This window comes from Anopheles gambiae, chromosome 2 (genome assembly GCF_943734735.2).
Source record: "Anopheles gambiae chromosome 2, idAnoGambNW_F1_1, whole genome shotgun sequence".
Taxonomy (NCBI): domain Eukaryota; kingdom Metazoa; phylum Arthropoda; class Insecta; order Diptera; family Culicidae; genus Anopheles; species Anopheles gambiae.
This window is the reverse complement of record NC_064601.1, coordinates 117,176,438-117,198,332: the sequence shown is the minus strand read 5'-3', so window position 1 is coordinate 117,198,332 and position 21,895 is coordinate 117,176,438. Positions and strand designations below refer to the sequence as shown.

General features: G+C 49.2%; 1 protein-coding gene across 4 annotated transcripts in view; it reads right to left on the bottom strand.

The window, feature by feature from the left end:
- Positions 1–21,895, bottom strand: part of LOC1269602 (capon-like protein) — a 70,054-nt gene that overhangs the window by 19,211 nt on the left and 28,948 nt on the right. For 2 of the 4 annotated variants that reach the window (XM_061647570.1, XM_061647571.1), the window contains exons 3-5: positions 21,124–21,195; positions 20,869–20,964; positions 20,462–20,632 (exon numbers count right to left, since the gene is read on the bottom strand). In XM_061647570.1, coding sequence (XP_061503554.1) covers positions 20,462–20,632; positions 20,869–20,964; positions 21,124–21,195 — 339 coding nt within the window. Of the gene's footprint in view, positions 1–12,928; positions 13,107–20,461; positions 20,633–20,868; positions 20,965–21,123; positions 21,196–21,895 lie in introns of those variants that run through there. The other 2 variants (XM_061647567.1, XM_061647569.1) reach the window with 2 other exon arrangements.

The window sequence follows — 21,895 nt, the reverse complement described above, 5'->3', positions numbered from 1 at the left end:
ACGGTAATTGGGGCGATTCTGTCGCGTGCGTGCGTGCATAAACGATCGCGTCTTCGCTAAGTGAAGAGCAGGTCTGGCAGGAGGAGGAGGAAGAAGAACCCCCGTGTGCGTCACACGAATATATGTTTAAATTGTGTCAGTCCCAAACGGGAGGAGGGTAAAGCTGGAGACACGAAGATATGAAACTTTGAAAGAATGTAACCATTTGATCTACGATCTAGCCAGAATCGTGCAGGAAGTTAATGGACTGACAAAGTCTGATGTCCATTTGGAAATGTTGCGCTTCGCTTCCATCTATTTGGCTTTGTCTAGAAAGGAAACGTCCAATAAATCCATTACTGTGTTTTCCCCTACCACTGTACCTACCAACCAACCAACATAATAGTGATTTACAGTTCTCCGGTTGGATGGCGCGTCACTCTGGCAATGGCAAACCTTAACACCTTGCTCTCGCTCTCGTGTTTGTGATTCACTGACACACGCAGACACAGACACAGGACACGACTTTACACTGGCCAGACATTCCCAACCAGCTCACATCCACCCCCACCCCCACCCACCCAAGTCACGTCAAATTCGCCTTTAATTCGCAAATCAAACGCCAATCGGGGCCGAAAATGCCGCCGCTGACGCCGCCGCCGCCACCGCCCGGCGAGGACGTGGTGTGATCTTCAGCAAAAAGGAGAACCTCTCCTCTGACAGGATGGGGACATTTCTGTGTATATTTTTAGCGAACTGGGTATATTCCTGTCCAACTGGGAGTGTGCAAACGGAGCGGGCAGGAGGGCCGCTGCTTGGGTGTAGTTTCTGTTTGTGTCTGTGTGTTTCTTTTTTCTTTCTTTTCTTCGCCATCGGCCGGCCTCTCCGGCTATTATTACACCGCTTCCTAAATATTAAACAAACAAGCGCACTCGTGGACACACACACACACATACACATTAACCCACCCCGCCGCAGACACGCTACCAATCGCTCCGTACCGGCTCGAACCGTCGACAGGTCGAAGAATCCGCCGACATCGAGTCGGACGTGAATTAATAAGTGTTGATCGAGGAAGGGCAACCGCTCAGATCCGCGCAGACATACCGTCCCCCCAAGTGTCCCCTCCTTAAGCCCAGCAGTCCCAGCAATGGTGCATGCGGGAAAGGGTGCGGGCAGGCCGATGTTATTCTTAGCCTAGCGGGAACGCCACCGCATCGCTGCGCTGTCGGCCGTCTATTGTAGTAATTATTTTAGGTGCAATCAAAAGTGAACTATTAAATAGAAGATTTATTACCGCATGACGTGCCGTGTGATTCGGAATGTGCGCACGAGGGGAGTGAGGGGAAAGAAAAACGCACGCTGACCGGCGCGGCGGCTGCGGTGGCATGGCGAGCCGGCGAGCGACCTTGGAGTAGGATGCGATGAAGACGCTAGGACGAAGCACACCTAGCCAGCACCCAGCAAAAAATACAAACGCAGATTCGCGCTTTCGGGGCAACCATTTTTCTGAGTGATTGCGAAGCAGCAGCAAGCCCGGCCCAACACATCATCATAAGCTTCCGATGCCGTGTGCACCTGTCACCGGGTAGAAATTGAACCCCCGCCCTTGGGAGGACAGAGAGTTTTCGTGGCTTTGGCCGTTGATTCTTGTTTTCCGTCTTCACCTCATTTCTAATCGCCACGGAACTGTGTCCCCACAGAAGCCAACCGGAGCGCAGAGCTGGCCTGACAAAACTAGGGACTAGGAGCTCTCAAATCATAAAACTAACCCAAGTGCGTCAGCAGTTTCCGCCCTTTTGAGCGGGCAAGTTTACGATTCAACCATTTCCTGCACATCTCGTCATTTCCAAGGGCTAGAAGATTAGGAGCAAAATACTACTGATTCGCATTTGGTTTCGTCTTCGCCGCTAAGTTATAGAGGAGATTACCTATCCTTCAAGATTATGATTTGATGCGGCGTTCGTTCATCTGACGGAGGGCGAGCGACACACATCGCTGTGTGCCGTGTTTGAGTGTTTAAAAATAATAATAAAATAATTCTTGCTGATGATGATGGGTTTGCGATGGAGGCAGCAGACCTCCGATGATGAACTGGTGGGTCGGTCGGAGCGTCGTCCAACTACCTTTGCGGTTTGAGACAAACAGCACCAGCGCCGTCAGATCGTCAGCAAGAGTGTCGCGTCTTGAAAGTGACTCTCTGCACTCGATTACAACATACATAACAATCTCCCACCAACATGATCACGACGATCAAGCAGCACCAACGTCATCTATTAGCACGGGGTTTGATTTCAACCGGTGTTGTTGTGAACTAATGATTTCTACACATTTTGCGTCCTTCGGTGCTGCATTCTCGGTGGTACACCATCGCCTTCAAGATGTGCCTGTAGGGAAGGGTATACTACTCGTGTACTACTTGCCAGCAAGCGACAGCGTCCCTTACACCCCTAACCATCCTGTGCCCGTAGCTTAAACATAATCTACAGGTTTAGTCTAGCGATTGCCAGGAAATATGCCGACTTCCAAATCGGCGAAGGCCCGCAAGCCGACGCCGAGGTCGCCCGTTTACTCGCAATCCAACACCCCGTGTCTAAGGCTAAGGATAACTGTGACGCCATAGGTGTCAATCAACGCGGGCGAGCACATACACACAGACACACACACACACACTGAAACTGCAGCACACAAGACACGGCGTTTCGGTTCATTCGGTACCAGAAATGCATTCGTTCGCCTGGCGTATGACGAATGTTGCACCGACCGAACCGTTCCCGCCGGTCAGGTGCGCCCCATATTCCGGCTCGAAGGACCAAACATCGACGCAAAACACGGTTCTGGCTGGTTGGCTGGCGAGCGTTGCAGCTTGTTGTTGTGCTGTACTGTGCAGCGATTTAGAAGCAAACGGTGCAGCAACCCATTATTCAACTGCACACCAGTACCCCTCCACCCTCCAGGCGATGTTCCTTAGCCTCACCCCCCCCCCTCCCCTCATTCTAGCGGAGGCGGAATGAACCAGAAAAATGTCACTCGATGACGTTTGCTTTAGCATTGAGAGCATCGAGAGAGCATGCTTCAAAAATCCAATGGACGGAGGCGACCATTGGCACATCTTGGCGTGCGCATACACACACACACACACGCTTTACGGCCCGTGAACGAGTCGTGAATGATGCGTGGCGCGAGTACGCAAATGATTATTATTGTGCAAATCTCGTCCTCCCGGTCAGAAGCTTGTGGGCGATTAATAATGCTCTCGTTTGTTGTTGAGGTAGAGATGGTTTTGTGCAACGGCTTTTGCGGTCACCACTGCCTGCCTGCCTGGCTCCACTGGCCCCGTGTGACTCCCGCCAGCCCCGACAGCAAGATCACCAGTTCTATGATTAATTCCCCCGTGTGTAGGTCACGTGGTGCTTCGGAAAAATGTAGCAATTTATGACCCTGCTCGCTCGGGGGTGAGGGCGAAAAAAAGGTGACAAGCGATGGCTACGGCGAAATATTCAAATTCCCCACCCGAGGGAGATTACTGTACCGACCGACCGTGCGGATCGTGTGCCGAAAGTACACGGTATCCGCTAAATCAGTGACTCATTAGTCATCGGGGATCAGGCGCGCAATCGCGGCTCGAATGCCGCTGGAATGTCGATTGGAATGGCGAGTACACGGGTCGTCGCCGTCGTCGCTACAAACGGCTCGAAAATGCAAACGAATCGTTGGGATGGAACGGTCGCTGAGAGGAGTGGTGGCAGGGAATTGAAATCATAAATCGAATTTTATGCTTCCTCAAATCCTCCCGCTTCGCTCTCCATTCATCACAGCACACAAACGGGGCTTGGCCTGGTACTCCCCGCAACGGGTCTCTCTAACTAACAAGCCCGCTCTTTGATTGCATCCCGACATTTATGATGTGCGGAAATGTTTCACTGCAATCGATGCGCTTGCGGCTACCGTTCAGAAGAGCTGTGCATTGCACACCTTCCATCATGTGCCCCCCGTTGCCATTGCAGTGTTTATTGACATCGTAAACTCTCGTTCTGCCCGCTCGCTGATCCAATAGGGTTAACCGTCCGTAGGCCTAGCAAGAGCGACCGAATACAGACTACCAAACGGCTGGCCAAAAGCGGTGTCTAGTGGTCCTCATCCAACCGACGTTTGTGCCGGCATTTTACAAAAGTTAAATAAACCATGCCCGAAAGCTTCTGGAACAAACGCATACGGGACGACTGCCACCGACCATACGACGACCACCACCGAGTCGGTTGAGCAAACATTAACAAAGCAGAGAGTGTATCCAACAAACAACACAGAGAGAGAAAAAATGCATATAAATTATAAAGTCCTCAAATCCGTTTCCACTCCTGGAGCGGCTGGTTTCCTCCCCCCTTGAATCACGGCGTTCTGTTGGGAAAAATGGCCCAAACTTTTCCGGACCAGCGGCGTACCTCCGGTCCGATCCCGTCGGGGGGGGGGGATGGGTTGGAGTGATTTAGGAGATCCGTCACGTCATCCACGTGCGTTCCCTGTGTACACATACAGCCGGACGGAGAGGTAGAACAGGGTACAGGGATTGTGGCAAAAACGAGAGACATTTTAATAGTTTGGCAATGTCGGGGACATGATTTATGAATAACCGAGCAGAGGCAGATCGGGGCACAGTGCGGAAGCGCGAAAGAGAAGCAACGCAACAGTGAAACAGAGCTGGCACGATTTTTCACTTACAGAACCCAAAACCATCACCACCACCACCTGGGGCTCCCTTCCACAAGAATGCGGCACAGATGGAACCGGGTAGGGATGATCGCACAGGCACAAAAAAGGGGTTAGCGCAAACATAAATTCGAGATTGGGAAGTTTAGCATCCGTTTTGCCGGCGGCGAGGACGACTTTCAGGTTGTTCTTTCACTTTATTCTTTCACTTTTCTGTCCCGGTGTATGCGTGTGTGTGTGTGTGCGTTTTTGTTTTTCCGGCCGGTTATCGTTGCCATTTGCACTCGCTGTCACGTTTCGCACGGCATATCAATCATTCAATGGAACAAGCGCGCGCTGGTGCGGGACGACCCGAAACGCCGAGAAGGGATGCGAAAGAGTGTACAAACAAGATCCGTTCGGGGGGTCTGCCTTTCGGTAAGAGAGTAATTGCCAATTAAGCAGTCGTAAAACTTATCCAATTTTACGACAGCAGCAAGTAAGTAGTAGCAGCAAGGCTTGCTGCTGTAAGAGAGCTTACACATTCGGCTCTCTGGCTGGATGTGCGCAGAGCGCGTGCAAAAACAAATAAGAAAATGGTAGCATTAACCGAACTGAATGGGGCTGTCTGAGCGCAACAAAATTAAATGATAGAAATGATTCGCAATTTCCACGGGGTATTTTGCTGGCGTGAAACAAAAATGGACAGCAAAAACGAAACAAAAAACAAAGATAGTAAAAGAAAAGCCGTGCCGGGTAGATGGATGCCATTGACGCTAAAAGAGTCGTTAAAGTTTCGGGCATAGTTGGTTGATGGCTTAACAATTGGGCCTGGGTAAAATTGCATGACGCTGCCCGTTGAGTGGGCCATTATGAAAGCGCACAGCAACAATTGAACTTAATATCGGAGCTGTTATCACACCCATCCACACATCGTACCACGTGCTGGGTGATAATTTCGCATTGTGTGTTTTATTAGGTGCGTGTAAAAGTTTCTCGAGATTTAGGAACGCTGTTGACTGAAACTTTTCCTTTCCAAATTCTTCAATATTTTTGCTGTATAAAATACATAGAAATGAGACTACCACAAATATCTCAACTTTCCTTCACACCTAATACATCAAAATCGAAAATGCTAATTCGAACCGAAGGGCAAGTGGGATACCGAGGCGCAAAAGCGTTCAATCGAAAATAAACCATTCGTCAAATGGTTGATTAATGGTGACCTTTGCCACCGCCCTCCTTCGCGCCCTTTATCCCTTTGCGGGGGGAAAAGGCAACCAACACCAGCATCCGCAACAACAACAACAAAAGCAGCCCCCTCTAATACCCCCACCGTTGCCCAAATTGCCAATTTTCCGCCGACACAACGAATTGTAACGTGACGGTGGTACGCGAGCAAGGGGATTACAGCGAATGGAAGGAAAATCGGAAAAAAAGTTTGTACTGGACAGCACCAGGGATGGATCATCGTTTTTGCGGGTCTGCAAAAAATAGGAATCGAACAAGAAGGGAAAGCCCCTCTCCTTGCCGCCCAATCAATGGTGGCACACGCGAGAATCGCGATACCGGAATTCCCATTTCCAGCGTTCCTCTCCCATTGCTCCTCTTCTCTTTTTCGTTGATTCTACAGATCGAACAAAAAAGCAAATGGTCGAAAAAGTGCGAACGAAGGTGATTTTATCGATGCTGCTGCTACTATGCTGTTGTTCCGCTGTACAATAATCCCTGTCTCCCTGTTCTTTCGGGTCTCCCGTTCGTAGATCCGGTCTTACAAAAGAATGGAAAAACGGACCGATTAGCATCAAACTGTGATCAGAACAGCCTTCGCTCTGAGCTGTGGCGCTGTTGTGCGAGCTCTGAAGTGTTATGCCAATTAATCACCGAGCCGTTTCTTTTTTTTGCCTTCTCTTGCACCCACTGTTCGGTTTGTAGGAACCTCGAACGAAAGAGGAAAAGCGTACCCAAAACAGTTCTGTACGAGAAAGTGAAACAAAGCCAACTCGGCTGGAAAGGGACATAGCAGCAGCAGCAGCCTGAACAATCCAATAAAACTTTATCGCAACATACCTCCACCGATCAAGACGCCGACGGCCCCAAAAAACGAATTAACACACGTTTGGCGATCGGCGATGAAACGAGCGAAAAGCGAACTTTTCGATTTTGTTGTTATTACATCTCGTACCAAAAGGGAAGTGGGGGGGGGGGGGGGGGTGGTTTGGAAGGTACTGGGTTTCGATGGGTGCTACGCTCAAAAACCTGTCATTTATAGACGCGAGAAGGGTGTGGATGGCGTCACGGGACCGTTCTTGTTTTGTTGTTTTGTTTCACACTCATTTTGTTTCGCACTTTGACGCATTTTCCCCAATGGAGGAGGAGTAGCAGTAGGAGTCTGGGGCTCAGCTTTTCGCTCCTCACACTTCTCTACTTTCTGTACCTTTTTTCGCAGCACAGAACACAAGCACACCGGCGGGCAGCTGGTCAACCGAAAATAGCTAATAAATAAAGCTACCCCAAAACAACCCCAGCGGTGCAGATTCGAAACACAATAACACACCCGCATCGTATGGAAACGGAAAGACACCACACCGAGCATAAGGAGCGTGGAAAATCTCGTCTTATGCGAGGAAGGAAACGAAAAGCGGAGCGAAAAGTTTTTCCTTGTGTTGCAAAATAATGGATAAAACCAAAAGAGAAAAGTTTCTCCCAAATAGAGCCATTTGCGGGGTACGGTAATTGCCCATCTTTTTTCCCTTTGGGCTTCGTTTTACACACTGTGCCTCCACACTGTGCATTATTGAATCGAAGTGAAAATAGTTAACGAAAAAAGGAAACCCAACCTCCAGAGGAGGAAATTGGTCCGCTTTAAAACTGTTTACATTTATTTGATTCGCGAGAAGAAAAAAAAACACATCAGACCAATGAAATGATTCTTATCGGCTCATCTTTTGCTGTTTGGATCGATTTCAAACGGTCCGAAACGGAAAAATTCAACCTGGGCCCGATGGAGCAGCCTGGTCGTTCACCGTATGGAAGTGGCTGCGGCATTATCTACAACCTCGCGGACGGGTTTATGATGCACTGGTAAACCATCTAGACGTCCATCCATCCATCTACGGCTCAGACCATGTCCACGTAAACCCCCTCCCCCCACCGTTCGTCACCCTTCTCGTGATCCCCGACCGTAATCGGGGTAATAAAATCGGGGCGACATCTGAACGCAGCCGTTGCTGAATTATTTATGATCGTATCAAAAACCATCTCGTCGGCAGGCAAACGGTGGCATTAGGCCGGTTTTTTTTTACACGGACCGGATGGAGCGGGCCCGGAAGATCCCGGAGCGGGCGGATAGGGTAACGAATGGCGATCCTCCATTAACGCTGATGGGCCAATGAGCGAACACAGCGAACGCACAATGGGGAAAGAGTATGGGTTTTATAATGTGCTTTTTTCCACACCGGCCACTCGAGATCGGGGTGTCCAATTCGGCTTAATGTGTGTCCGGTCCCGGGCATAGAAAGACACACGATGACGGCTTGCACTAAGCGGGGGAAAGGTGTGCGCGTGTGTGTGTGTGTGGGAAATCTATCTATATTTCTTCAAGGATCTAAGGCACAGCCGCTCGGGCGGACCACATTGCTTTACGACGACGCGATCCGGGCAAACAATAATGGCATACAATTTATTGCTACTTAAAAGAAAGCGACAACGAGTTGGGTGGGGGGGGGGGAGGGGACGAAAGGAGAGAGTGTTAGCAGCAGGCAAAGGGAAACGGCAAACGTCTGTGCCACACACAATGGTCAAGATCAAACAATCGATCTTGCTTATGGCGAAAAAAAATGGTGGATCGGAACGCTGCTGTTTGGTTTAGTTTCTTCTGCAGCGACTGAACGATTCATGAAATTGGGAGGTTGTTTGTTCCTTCTCCCCCCCCCCCCCCCATACATACGATTGGAACTAGTAAATCTTGCTTTACTGTGCTGAGAAAAGCGCGCCGGAACCAGAAGCATCGATGCGGATAGTCGATAATCATTTGTTTGTTTATTTGCCTACTACGTTTGCTTGCTCGCTGTTGTGCGAAGTTCACTGAACAGAAAAATCCAGTCTATCTACCCCATATCACACCGGCACGAAGTGAAGCACACATGAAACGGACAGCATGCACACACACACACACACGGCGTCAACAAACGGCAAGGGTGTTCTTGTTTTTCTCTGCACTGGTTCTGCTTGCGTCGACTTTCCCAAACGACTCCAAACGCCCGTAGCGTCAAACAATCGCCGATGACGCGTGGAAATGCGAGCGAATGGAGCGCAGGGGGGGGAAAGCGGAGCAAACGATCATCAGAGGAAGGAAGGGGTGGGAGGAAGGGGGGATTGTGGTTTGAGAAAAAAAGAAGAATGTCGCTTTTCTCAAACTGCAAATGTGTGTGCGTGTGGAAAATGCGATACCAAAAGGAAGAGCCAGCTCGATCGTGATCGTGAGTGTCACCCCAAGGAAGACGATGAGTGCGGCGCTATGGCGGGCGAGGGGTTTTGTGCGAAAATAAATCATTCCTCCCGAGAGTGGTCAATGCGGACGCTGGGTGGGAGAAGGGGTGAAGATACGGGATGAGAAACAGCAGTCCCGGGTGGGAGTTTTTACCTCCCAGCGGGCAAAAAAAAGCGGCGACAAACACCACTGTCCCGCCACGCTGACATTGGAGCAGGTTGTGAAGGTGGCAGTCAAACAACACACGTACACACACATAGAGGGACCGAAATGAAGAAAAATGTCCAATCAACAAAACGTTCCGCTAGACCACGGTGAGAAGCGGAACAGTTGTAGAACAAGAACGAGAGAGAGAGAGAGAGAGCAAGTGTGTTTGTGTGTGTCCTGAGTACGCGGAGGGTCCTCGAACCGGTGTATTTGGTTTCTTCAGCTCAAGTGAACCATGTTTCGTTCTTTTCCTCTCTTTCTCTCACCTCCTTTCCAATTCTGACGGGTGGGAAAGTAGGACGGCGATGGGTGCTGGGGCGCCCGCCTTTCTAAATCCGGACACGTCGGACACGGCCGGTTCGGCGGCACTCCAAAGGCATTTGAACAATAATTTTCACCCTCTCAAAACGGACGAACGACCGCGAACAGCAAATCATCTCGTTGCCAGCCCCCTCACCCGTAGTCTTGTCCATATGCCGAAGTGTGTGGCCAATTCTAACACAAACACACTGACGACGCACTTCCACCCACACACATGGGAACACGTTGTTGAACGGGCACACCTGCACCTAATAAAAGGTGCCAACGGACAGCAGGGAAGCACCCAACACGACATTGCCAGACTTTGCCTCCGTACTGCTGCAAGTGTCGACGCCTGAAAGGATGCAATTTTTTGCAGTCAGTGGTAACGCCTGCTAACTACAATATGAAGGAACGCTTTAGCACACTACGTGCCCATATAAAAGAGTCATTTTTTTGTCATCAGTGAGTGGCGCACCACCACATCTTTTAGCACCACTTCCAGCAATATGGCTAAAGTCATAAATTACTGCCGCAAATCGCTTTATCGCTGCGCTTAAGAGCAGCACGGTTAAATGGACCCAAAATAAAAGGACACACTTTAGGACGCGCGGCTCACAACCCCACAACAACATCAACAACTACACAACACAAAGAGAACGGAAAATCTAATGATGTCTTGCTAAAAACTGCACGTTTCTTTCCACTCTCGCGCACGCAAGGGAAAGCTAAACAGATGGAGCTGAACAGCGGACGACAACAAAGAGCAAGCAAAAAGAGTACGACATAAAGAAATGTGTCCTTTTATTGCTTTAAGACCCGCACGACTCCATCAGTATTTGCCTGCTTCTGGTGGTGGATTGGTGCATTGTTATTGCTACAAGAGGGCGGACGGACCTCGACTTCACAACAAGAATCGGATCCTGGTGGCAAGGACTTCATTGGTGTTGCTCCTTCCTCTTGTATTTGCTTCTTCAACCTCTTCCCTCCACCCTTTTCACCCCAGCTTTGTGTGGTGGGTGCACTTGATCGCACATCCTTCAGATTCGTTTTATTCGATTCTGTGATTTTTACGCCCACACTTGAGACTCAGCTCTATGCCGCGTGTACCCCGTTGAAAACTTGACTTGCTGCTTCTCGAGCGCGGTTGGACGGGCGCGGGCAGAGGTCTGAAAGCAGATGGCAGAAGCTGTGGCAGAGGTCGGAACCATGTGCTACACTATACTACACACCATCCCATTGACGTTGGGCACACGTTGTTCGCGTACGGACACACACACACAGTGGTGGTGTGAAAATGCACGAGCACCCCCTCTAAAGCAATCCACTTGATGACTTTGAAATTTATTCATTTATTTTCCCTCATCGTACGCTTTTTTTCGCGGATTTTATCGTTTCTATCGTTTGTTGTCTTTTTCTTTGCGCTCTTGTGTTGCTGCTTGTGTGTTTGTATGTTTGTTTGTGTGTGTGTTTGCCAGAGATGTTGCCATCTCCTACTCCACCGCCCCATTCAACCGCATTGCGAGGGATCAAAAAGAAGGGACATAATCTGTTTTCCCATCGTACGTGATGGTGAAGCTTCCCTCCTTTCGGTGCCTTCCGTGTCCGTGTTTTCCCCCTCCGCTGTGCGCTTTAATTTTCACGCAAGCCACCATTTTTGCGCCCCAAGGCGGAGGGTTCTGCCTCTGTGTGACACTTTTGCGTTGTGCTGCACGCTTCTTTTGCGCTTTTATCAAGCGCCGAGCTCTTTAAGGAAGTCGATCCTAAGCCGACCCGCCGATTCCGATTCTAGGCACCAGGTTTGCTCTATCGCCAACTCTTCGTCCCTTCTTCTGCTTCTTCGGCAGCAACAACCAGAGGAGAGAACAAAAAAAATAAACTTCGCACACACATCGGTTCGGCCGTCTCTTTCTCATCACTGAACCGCACACACACACACACCGCAACCCGCACACCATATTGCCGTTTTGTGTTTTCCTCTGTCACCGAAATCGGGTGTGTTACGACGGTTCCGCGGCTGGTTGGTATTTTTTCGGCGACTATTTTTAAAAAGCATGGCGGGGGTTTTGATTTTTATCACTAAAGAATTCCACACAAAAAAATGGCCACCGGCCGCACCGTGAAGAGGAGAGCACTGAAATCATCACCCACAGACACAATCACACAGACACTACAAAACAAAACACACAGCAAAAAAAAAATGCCAACGTGCCAAACTGCGGGCAGACAGGATCAATTCGTGGCCAGAAGTGCGAATGGCCTCACCGACCTTGTAAGACCAACTCTCCACTTCACCATCACCTCTTTCTCTCTCGCTCTCTCTCTCTCATGACAAACCATTCACACACACACATAACGAACGTAGCTCGATCTTCCTCAAGTCACATTCTTACACATCCTTCTGATCCTGGCGTGCCATTCATCCTCCCCATCCGAGCATCAAACACTTTGCAACCTTTGGAACCAGCGGGAAACGCAACTACCGCCGTACTTTAACGGCACTGATTACAAAACATCCGCAGCGCGGTTTTACACATGGCCCAGCGCACTCACAAACACGGGCGGGCTACAGCTACACTGCTGCGACTACGAGAAGCAAAAAAAAAATCACACGAATGCACACACGATGATGTTCCTCTCCACGGGCCCTCGCTCTGGCCGAGAAGGTATTTTTCTTCAGCAGGAAACTGATGACGATTTTTCCGGCCGTTACACACGGCGTTACATAACGGATTATGATAATCCGAGCGGGTGCAGGAACCGGATGCACAACTAACGAGTAGATCAAAAAGGCGGCTGCCGCGGAACACGAGGATAATGATGGAAGAATACACATTTAAGAAGTGTTTGCTAAAACAGTTCCATATTTTAACTACTAATAGTTGTTATGGAACGTTGTGAAGCACGAAATAATCTCGGTTTTGCGGTGTTTTGTTCACCGATAAAGATTCTTCACTGACATCGTTTTAACACATCGTTCATTCACGGCACCCTCTACTAAAACGGCGACGTTCTACCACTAATCGATCAATCAATTGAAACGTCATTTCCAATGCGTCACACTCGCAGTCGGCGTCAAATGCGCGCTGTCAATCGGCTGACAGCTCGATAACACACACAGTCACACAGTTTCCACACAGGGGTGTTGTGAACAAAATAAACAAAGGTGTGTTCCTCGTTGGGTGGGTCCCCCGAAACAAATCGGCTCAAGTTCTTCGATCGATTTATGATCGATTTTTCCTTGTAGCCCGCGCAAAAACCAACCGATTTTGGGTGCTTTGATTTCAGGAACCACGGTAGTTCCTTCGTTCCCCGTACGAACGGCCGACCGACCAGGTTTCGACCAGCGAGCGCAAACCGACGCTGCCCGACGCTTCAATGCAGAGAACCGCGTCCGGCGGGATACACCATACGCACTGAACTGCCGCCGATCGTGGCTGATCGAGGTTCTCGCCCAGCAAGCGAACGATCTCTCGATGACGACAACGGTCCTAAGGGGCATCGGGATGGGGGTATGGGGCACCATAAACGACGACGTTGTATCGGGGCCCCACTGGTCGCTGGTTTTTAGCCGTTTTTTCATTCTTCTTCTTCTTCAGCTCTGCCTGCCCGCATTCCCGCCGTGTCATGGTGGATGTGGGGGTCCCGCAGGCAAGGTAAGAAAACTCTCAAGTCCACCCGTAAAGGTGGAAGCAACACACAAAAAAGGGTAAGGTGGAAAAGCATAGTAACGCTTCAAACACACACTCAGAGCTTCAATCACCGCCGCCGCCGCCGCCGTCGTCGTCGTCGTTTGCCGCGGCCGGCGGTTGGTTTGGTTATAATTTTAAAATATCTCGCTCCATCTCGCTCGCCCCGCACGGACACACACACTCTCTGGTGTCGGATCCGCGGCTGGGCAGCCGTCTACCAGGCTTGGTGGAACGTGCTGCACCGTCGGAGCAAGGACGCTCCTAGCAGAAGTGCGGTGAGGGAACAACACCGTAACGGTGGTCAGTTTTCCTTCCAACCGGGTGCGGGTGCGGGCGCGGGAGATGGTTGGTGCAACGATGGCGGCTTCTTTCGTTTCGGTCGAACGTCGATCGAAGTGTTGATGGGTAGAGCACGGCTTTTCTCGCTCTGTTCTGTAGGGTGGATGGATGTCGCACCCACACACACACACACACACACCCGACTACCATTTCCATTTTGCGAATAGGAAAATATAGTCCCCTCCTATTCTAGCCGAACCGAACAGTTGGACCCAATCCCCCAGCGTCCACCGGGGCGATCTCGCACGCTTTTACGACCATATGACGGTCATCTGTGACGTAGACAGCGTGCGACATCCTTCGAAGCCGCTGATCATGCGTGCCGGAGTTTGCTACACGAGGATCGTGCGAGCGAGATGGCGCCAGTAAACACAGCGCGCAGATGGAAAAGCCGGTGACGACGAGATTGGAGACCGCTCTGGTGTCGTCTTCTGCGGGCCGCGTCGTGTATGGAGAGTTTTGCTCAACTTCTCCAACCAGTTGCGTCATCGGGGATATTCAGACATCTTCTGAGAGAGAGAGTCTGACTGGCCAGAGCGAGATGTTCACCGTTGTCTGTCTCTCACGCACTCTCACGAGCTCTCTGCGGGGTTGGAAAACTCTTCTCTCGAGCTCAAACTCAGTTGGAGGGTGACTTCTAAGTAAATGTTTACATTTGCGCATGGACTTAGTAATTGGGATCATCTGCTAGCGTTGCGATGGAGGGCACAGACGTTGTTTGTGGTTAGCCGATCCAGTCGCAGTTCCTTGCCCTGCAAGCCTGCTGGTAGGTGAAACTGATTGACATTGTTTGACAGGCGGAGACATCATCGTAACCAACGAAGCGTCCAAAGACCACCTCAGCACGCGCTCGGGTGGATTTAGTGACTTGAAATTTGAATAACTACTATTTCTCAGCAGGTTGTCACGTTACGGTAGCTCTTTTGGGTAAAAAAAACTTCAACAATCCGCAAATATCTTTCTTTCTTTGATCGCAAATTATCCATAATTTAAAACAGCATCTTCACGGATCTGCTGTGATTATTCTTTTTTTTTTTGTAAGTTTGTGTCAACATTATGCTCATCATCATGACGGTATCAATCACGGAGCGAAACATGACGTTGATGATGTGCACCGCGAGAGTTCGCTTGGAAGCTGTGCAACGTAATATACCAGTACATTGGACGAGGGTTTATGTGTGTATGTGTGTGCCATTAGATGGAGCACTGGTAAAAATAAATCCAATCTCTTGCCATCTTTATACCCCCGGGGGTCCCCGAGGGGCGGATTCAACGACACAAGGCAACGACACGGGGAAACATTGATGATTCTCCCTTCCCAAAATTAAGCCAAAAGATATATCTTTCTCTTGCTAATGCTCTCGATACACGACCATTCGGCTCTTGTTCTTCCTCTTTGGTGTGGTCAGTTCTTTTGCAGAGACAGACACTGACCCTTCCCTCACCTCTTCGCCTTGAATTGGCTGTCATGGGATCAGATCAGATCGCGGACATTCGTTCGTTTATTTAGTAAACGCGTTGCCGGTGCGATGGTCAGTGCGATGACGGGAGTGTCCCCTCCGAACGCGCGCGCACATTCACAACGCGGGACACAGTGCGAGTTCTTCGTACTCTCGGCCGCAAACGTAACGCGTGGGACCTATCATAGCTCATCTCGGCGAATGGGTATCCACTTTAATTTATTAGCTCACATTAAGTTTCCAACATCAATAGCAAAATAAAGACCCTCTGCTTGCTCTTCTCAGCTCTGCGTATGCCGTGCCATCATTCGAAGGTGCTTGAGTTGGTGGTCACCTTGATTTGATGCGAATTCTCAAGACATGCGGAGTCTAAAGAGAAGATGTTTTTTCCGGCAGAATGTTCTACTTTGTACATAGATGGTTTGTGCACTACAAAAAAAACATTTACCTATTGACACAAATCCAATGCTTCTAATAATATGACTACAAATTGATACTTAATGGAGTTAACAGCCTATTCCGATCACTTCACATCCGTGAGTCAGCTGTGTGATAATTAAACATGATTGAGTGGCCAATTTTAGCAACTATGCCAACTACCGGCAAAGGAGGTGCTAATCAGAATATCCAATAGGAAGGCTTTGTTATCACTGCATACATTAGCCAAGCCGAAAAAACAGACACAGCAGCCGCTTGCTCTTTATCCCCTGTGGTTGCTCTGATGTTAGGCGGGTTGCATGCAAACAGGCGCAAAAGTGGTTAATTTTTGTCGTGTTCGAGTCGAGTGGGGTCGTGTGTTTTGTCTTTCGCTTGTCTGGTGATTTTAAACCTCGTTCATCACGATCATCATCGTGCTCTCATCGTCATCACGCCACCATATCGTCCCCTATCATCATGAAGCTCGTAATGCTCGCAGGCAGGCATTGTTTGGATGTTGTTTGTTTTTTTTGTTTTCGTTTCTCCCAAAAACTGAACATTGTCATTCGATCGTTGACAGTTTTTTTTCTCTCTCTTTTTATAAATTTGTTTACCATGCCCCTCTCCCCCACATCCGTCTCACCGCGACACGGAAATAACGTTTCCATTCAAACACAACAAGCAACGCTACTAAATGGCAGTGGGGCCGAGTGGGATGGGTGAAGGTGTTAGCGCTTCATCAACATTCTGCCTTTGCGGCAGGGGTGTAATCTATGCGGACACATTGATACATAGATACACCCGTGCATGGGTGTGTTTGTGTGTGTGTCGTTAAATTTGTTTGCCTAGCGACGCACGCGTATAATTTGCCATCTAACCGTGACCGTTGCGGTATCTGTTACTTTTAAAATCTTTTCAAAACACACACACACACACACTCTCTGCAGAATGATGGCAGAATAGATCCACCGAAGCGAAGGTCCCAAAAGCGATGTTAACGAGATGTGGATGAAATTATAGCCGGCAGATTCCGTGCATCTTTTCTCCCTCTTGTTTTTTTTGCAACCCCAACGATCACAGCAGGTAGTTGAATTGGGGACCGATTGTTTCTGATTAAAACGCGATCAACGGAAATGGTAGCAGCACAACAAACCACCAATCTCACTCCCAATGTCGTTTGTGCCACGAGCAGCTCAAAGCAAACAGAAACAACGGAACGGATAGCAGAGGAAAGAAACACTCCACGGAAGTCAGTGTGCCGCCGCACCGTTACCGAAAACTGGTTCCACTGAGTCATGGTATAATTTTGAACATTTCACCGACAATTTTGTCACTCTGGCGCATCTCGTGCCACCCAAGCCCCGCTGTGCAGTCCGTGGCGATGAGGATTGCCGTGCGCGTCTCGTATCATTTGCTCTCGATTAATCTCTTTCTCACTTGGGGTGTGTTTTTTGCTCGTTCCACTACGAGCTCAAGGCAGTTACTTTCGCCCGATCATCGTGTTGAATGTCTTCCGACAAGTTTCATCCTGCCATTTGATGCAAGACCAAAAAAAAAACATCGTAAAAAAGTATGAGAATTGACATCTCCTATCATCCAGCGACGGAAAAGCTCACTCTTGGGATGGGGCGGAGGAATCGATTGGTTTGGGAAGGGGGTACACATCCTAAGACAGTGCCGGTCGTGTGTTGATTCCAATCCACCTGTCACCAGTGCTTGCCGCACGTTTCTACACGGATTGTAAGATTCCCGTGCACAACGAACGACGACTTTCGACGACTAATTTCCAAACACCAACATCGCAGTGCAATGAAGCTGATGATGTCTGTGCGATTAGCTCTGTCAGTTGGAAGCGTTGCTGCTATCTCCCGCAATCACCACCACCAGTTCACCCCTAAAGAATCTAATTCTAGACTGCTTGATTTGTTCAGCCCCACCGGTTTGTATGCTAATCTGCCATGCTCTCTGTGTTCCATAGTCGATTCTATTCGGTTGCCTCACACAACATCACACACAGAGAGCGGGCGCACACTGGGAAAGGAATGCAGACGCGCTCGCCAGAACGTGCGTGACATGGCGCGTGATTATCATTTAAATGGCGCTGACAATTTCTGCTCCAGCGACACAAATCGACTCCGACACTGGTACACACACACACACACATCCCCGACCCGGCCTTTTGCGGGTGAATGTTGTTGTGAGCGAAACAGAACAGCAGAATCAGAGGCAGGGAGAGCAAAGAAGATTCCATAACCGGAAGATGTTTGATTGAGTGTTGGAGACGCCACACTCTTCATTTTCGGCTACGTCGATTTCCGTCCCGTCGAATCGGTGGGTCGTGCAGGGAAAAGTTAATTAACTTGCCCCTTGCCAGCAACAACCTACCGCCATGTGTTCGTTGTCGTTGTCTCGTGTCCTCGTGTTCTGTCCCCTTTCCATTGCAGAATACAAATCACCGGTCGGGAGCTTTAATTTTAAACATGAAAAGACCTGTACAATCTGTCGCTAGCAACACTGTTGAGCCAAACTCAGAGCTTGCGTGCCGAGCGCTACACACATTCAACTTTATCGGAGCTAATTTTCCCTCCTTCGCTCAGTGATTAAGTGATAAGCCACAGTCGAGAAGAAATTATCCAGCCTCACTCACTTGCGCGCTGTTTAATTGTGAGCGGAGGAAGCACCCGGGACCGACAACTTCTTGCATTGTTGAAACACCGTATCATTAAACAATGAATCCCACGAACCACTCACACACTACAAGAAAGGGCTCCCGCCGGGGCTGTGGAGGTAAAGATATTAACACTTTCTCGCGACGAATCAAAAGCCCCGAAATTAAACCAACCGTCGTCCCACGTCCACACACGCTCCCGCCAGAGCAGGGGGAGCCTTTTTCGGAGACTGCATAAAATAAACACTGCTGATGATGGTGCTGTGGTGTTTGGTTTGGCATGATGATGACGCTGATGGTGAAGGTAGCGATAAAAGTCGCACATACACATACACACACTTGTCTGCGGGTATATGTGCGTGTGTTTCTCTATTTTCTCTCACCTTGCGTACCAAAGTTTTCGTGACAGGAACTATCGTGATCTCGGGTTACCCTAAAAACCACAAATATGAGGGTTGATATCCAGGTAGTGTTGTTTTTGTGCCCACAGAGTTTATCGGTTTGCGTGTGAGAAGAAGGGAGCACCGAAGAGCATCGTGTCGTTGACGTTTGTTTTGAACTTTCCTCATCTGCAGAGGTTGGCTCTAGCGACGGGATCATCTAAACCTAAGAAGACAAGGGTTCGTGTGTGTGTGGTTTTGAAAATGTGACAAATGTTACCACAAGTCCTATGAAGGGATTTGCTATTTGAAGGCAATATCTGTCTAGAAGCGTAATAAAACCGATTCATAAAATGGTACAATATTACGAGAGTGCTTTGGAGCAGCAGAACTAACCGCACGAGCTCCAATTAAAAACATTTATTGTTCGTATCATTAAAAAGATCACTCATTAGACTGACAACACTCAACATCCAGCCGGGCGGGAGATTAGAGGCGAACTAGCTAGCTCCAGCATGCCAATGCTTATGGAGCAACCAATTATATCGAGCTGATATCATCCGCAGCCGCCGGTCCAACGTCCAGCACTTGCAGCGCACCTAACACGCTCCAAACCGGTTTCAAGCGGAACACGATAGCCGGAGGGCGGAAGTTGAAGTGATCTCCAGTGCATTCCACTCACACACAAACACAGGTGTGGACGCCTAATGTCAGTGTCAAGTGAGTCATCTTTCCGTTGTTATTGTCGAAGTATGCCATGTCACAAACAATCGTTTTGCAAATGAAGTTAGCGGTCGCTATTGAAGAGCAATCGGTGACTCTACGGAATTTCGCTGGAACACACACATGACACACACATAGTGTGTATGTGGGTGTGTGGGGGAGATTACTCTCCTGGTCTGACAAAACCATATCCGCACGTAATTCCACGGAAATGCTGCCCCATCCGGTAGGTACACCGGGGTGTGCACTCGCGTCATTGTCGTAGATTTTCGACACTTTGACAAACATTGGGTCACCGACAATGGGACATCCCGTGATTGCATTTTTGTTTGCCCGATGGAATGGGGACATTTTTCGTGCGGTGGAGAAGTGGCACGGAATAAACGTTGAATAAATATTTTAGCTCTCAATCGCTCCAACAGCAGATTTGCAGCACTTCCCCCCTTAGCCATACGCCACCCGCTGGCCAACCTTTCCCGGGTACGGTTGTTGGCTATTTAGCACGATTTATTTACTGTGACCGGCCGGCCGGAATTAATTAAAACCAAAAGCCGATTGTTGGCCAACTGGCTACTGATTTTGTTAACGCCGCCGCCGCGTACGACAGTGGCTGGCGTGAATCTAAGCACAGAGAAAGCAGCGCGATTTTCATTTTTTTTCTTCTTCCCAGCTTTAAGAGGTGAGTTATACGTCACAACCACTCTCAAAATAATGGTTCCCACGTGTGCCACACGCGCGCGCTTGACAGATAAGCGAGATAAAATGTTCTTTCCAAAAGCGCGGATAGGCCCCTCCGTCAGAAAGGCTGGAAGTACGTCAGAAAGTCATGCGCGGTTGAAAGTAGGTGAAACCGCGGTCAATGACCGTACCCCCCATGTCTGTGGATGTCTGTGCAATGACCCTTCGTTAAAAGCCATCCTCAAGTACTACGGCTCACACGCACGCGACAGAGTCACGTTGGGACGTTTATTGGAAATGGTTTTTGATACTCGCCAGTAAGAAACACACGCTAGATGGCTACAATTAAATGCATTGCTTCTAATTAAAATGTCGTGTTCCACGTCTTACCTACACATACGACTAAAGTGAAATAGACAAAGAGAGCGAGTCAAACTTACCTTTTTGTTGGTCTTGAAAACGCAACACTTGAAGACATCACTGCTACCGTCGCGCGCAATGTAGCTGAAGATTTTCAAATCGTTGCTGTCGTGCGAGACGTAGAATATCCGGTAGATGGGATGGCTGAGCAGTTCTATCTCCAGTGGGTCATTCCATTGGTGCTGCTTTTTCTGCAATCAGGAAAAGAAAAGCGGTCACGGTCGGAGATGGCACGTAATAAATCAAACGCGCCAAGAAAGCGAGCGTTTGACAGGACTCTCCCTACAGTACAGCGTTGATGAACGATGATGGAATGTGAGCGGTTTCGTTCGTCGGTTTACGCCTCCAGAATTCAATCGGCACAGTGGCGCGCTTCCTCCAATCTACTGATTCTTCTGCTAAACTGAATCCGATCCGTTGGACTTACCTTTCGTCTTTTCCGCTTCAGGCACACGCGAACACCTTCAACCGAAATGCTGACGGTGACCTTCTTTTTCTTGCTGTTTTGAACCTTACACTCGTACTGCAAAGAGCGAGAGAGAAAGAGAGGGAGGGACCATTGGGATGGAAGGAGAAAACGGAAACATTAGATTGAATTCTACTTCCAATAAAGGAAGCTTTTGATTCGGTGCACGTTTCCCGAAACAATTTCCAGCAAGCGCCCCCGCAGCACAACACGTACCCGTATCCTTCGCATGGCTTGAACAATTTCCGTTCGATTGCTGGGCCTCGGTACGACCTGCCATCCGATCAGCTGTAACAGAAAAACAAGATGGGAAAATTATAAAATTAATCATACTTGCACACACACACACAGACACAGGGACGTGTTCAGGGCGAAAGCCTTTACGGACGAAGTGGACTTTGATGCACGTAACAGAATCTAAACAAATTGCAATCGAATGTAGCGAGCACCTAGGCCTACCACAGCCCTACCATTTTAGCAGAACCAATCATCATCATCACCGTCATCAGTAGCACCCACTCACCCACTCACCACAGGCAACGAATGCAGCTGTGCAGCACAATCTTCTCGGACACATTCCAAGCTCTGGTTCGGTATTGGAACGATGCACTCGGGAGCTACCAAAAATGAGGACAGGAAAGCAAGACGAAGGTTATTAACCTGAGCGCCCTCTAGGCCCGGCGTGGTGTGGTGCTGTGTGACCAATCAACCGTACTTTCGTCCTTAATTTTTATCCCACCCTCCCATCAACAGCCAGGTGGGCTTCTGTGGGGGTCCCGATAATGGGCGCACAGAAAGTGAGTGCAATGCTGGGAAAACCCTTCTGCCACCAGATGGTGGACCAAACATTCAGGGTGAGCATTCCTGACTGGTGGTAGCATGCCTGTTCGATGAATCAGCTGCTCGGTGCAAGCGTGAGAATTGTGCACTGTGTGACTAACTCCCAGACACTTCAGATCAATGAATCATTGGTAGGATTCCGTCGATC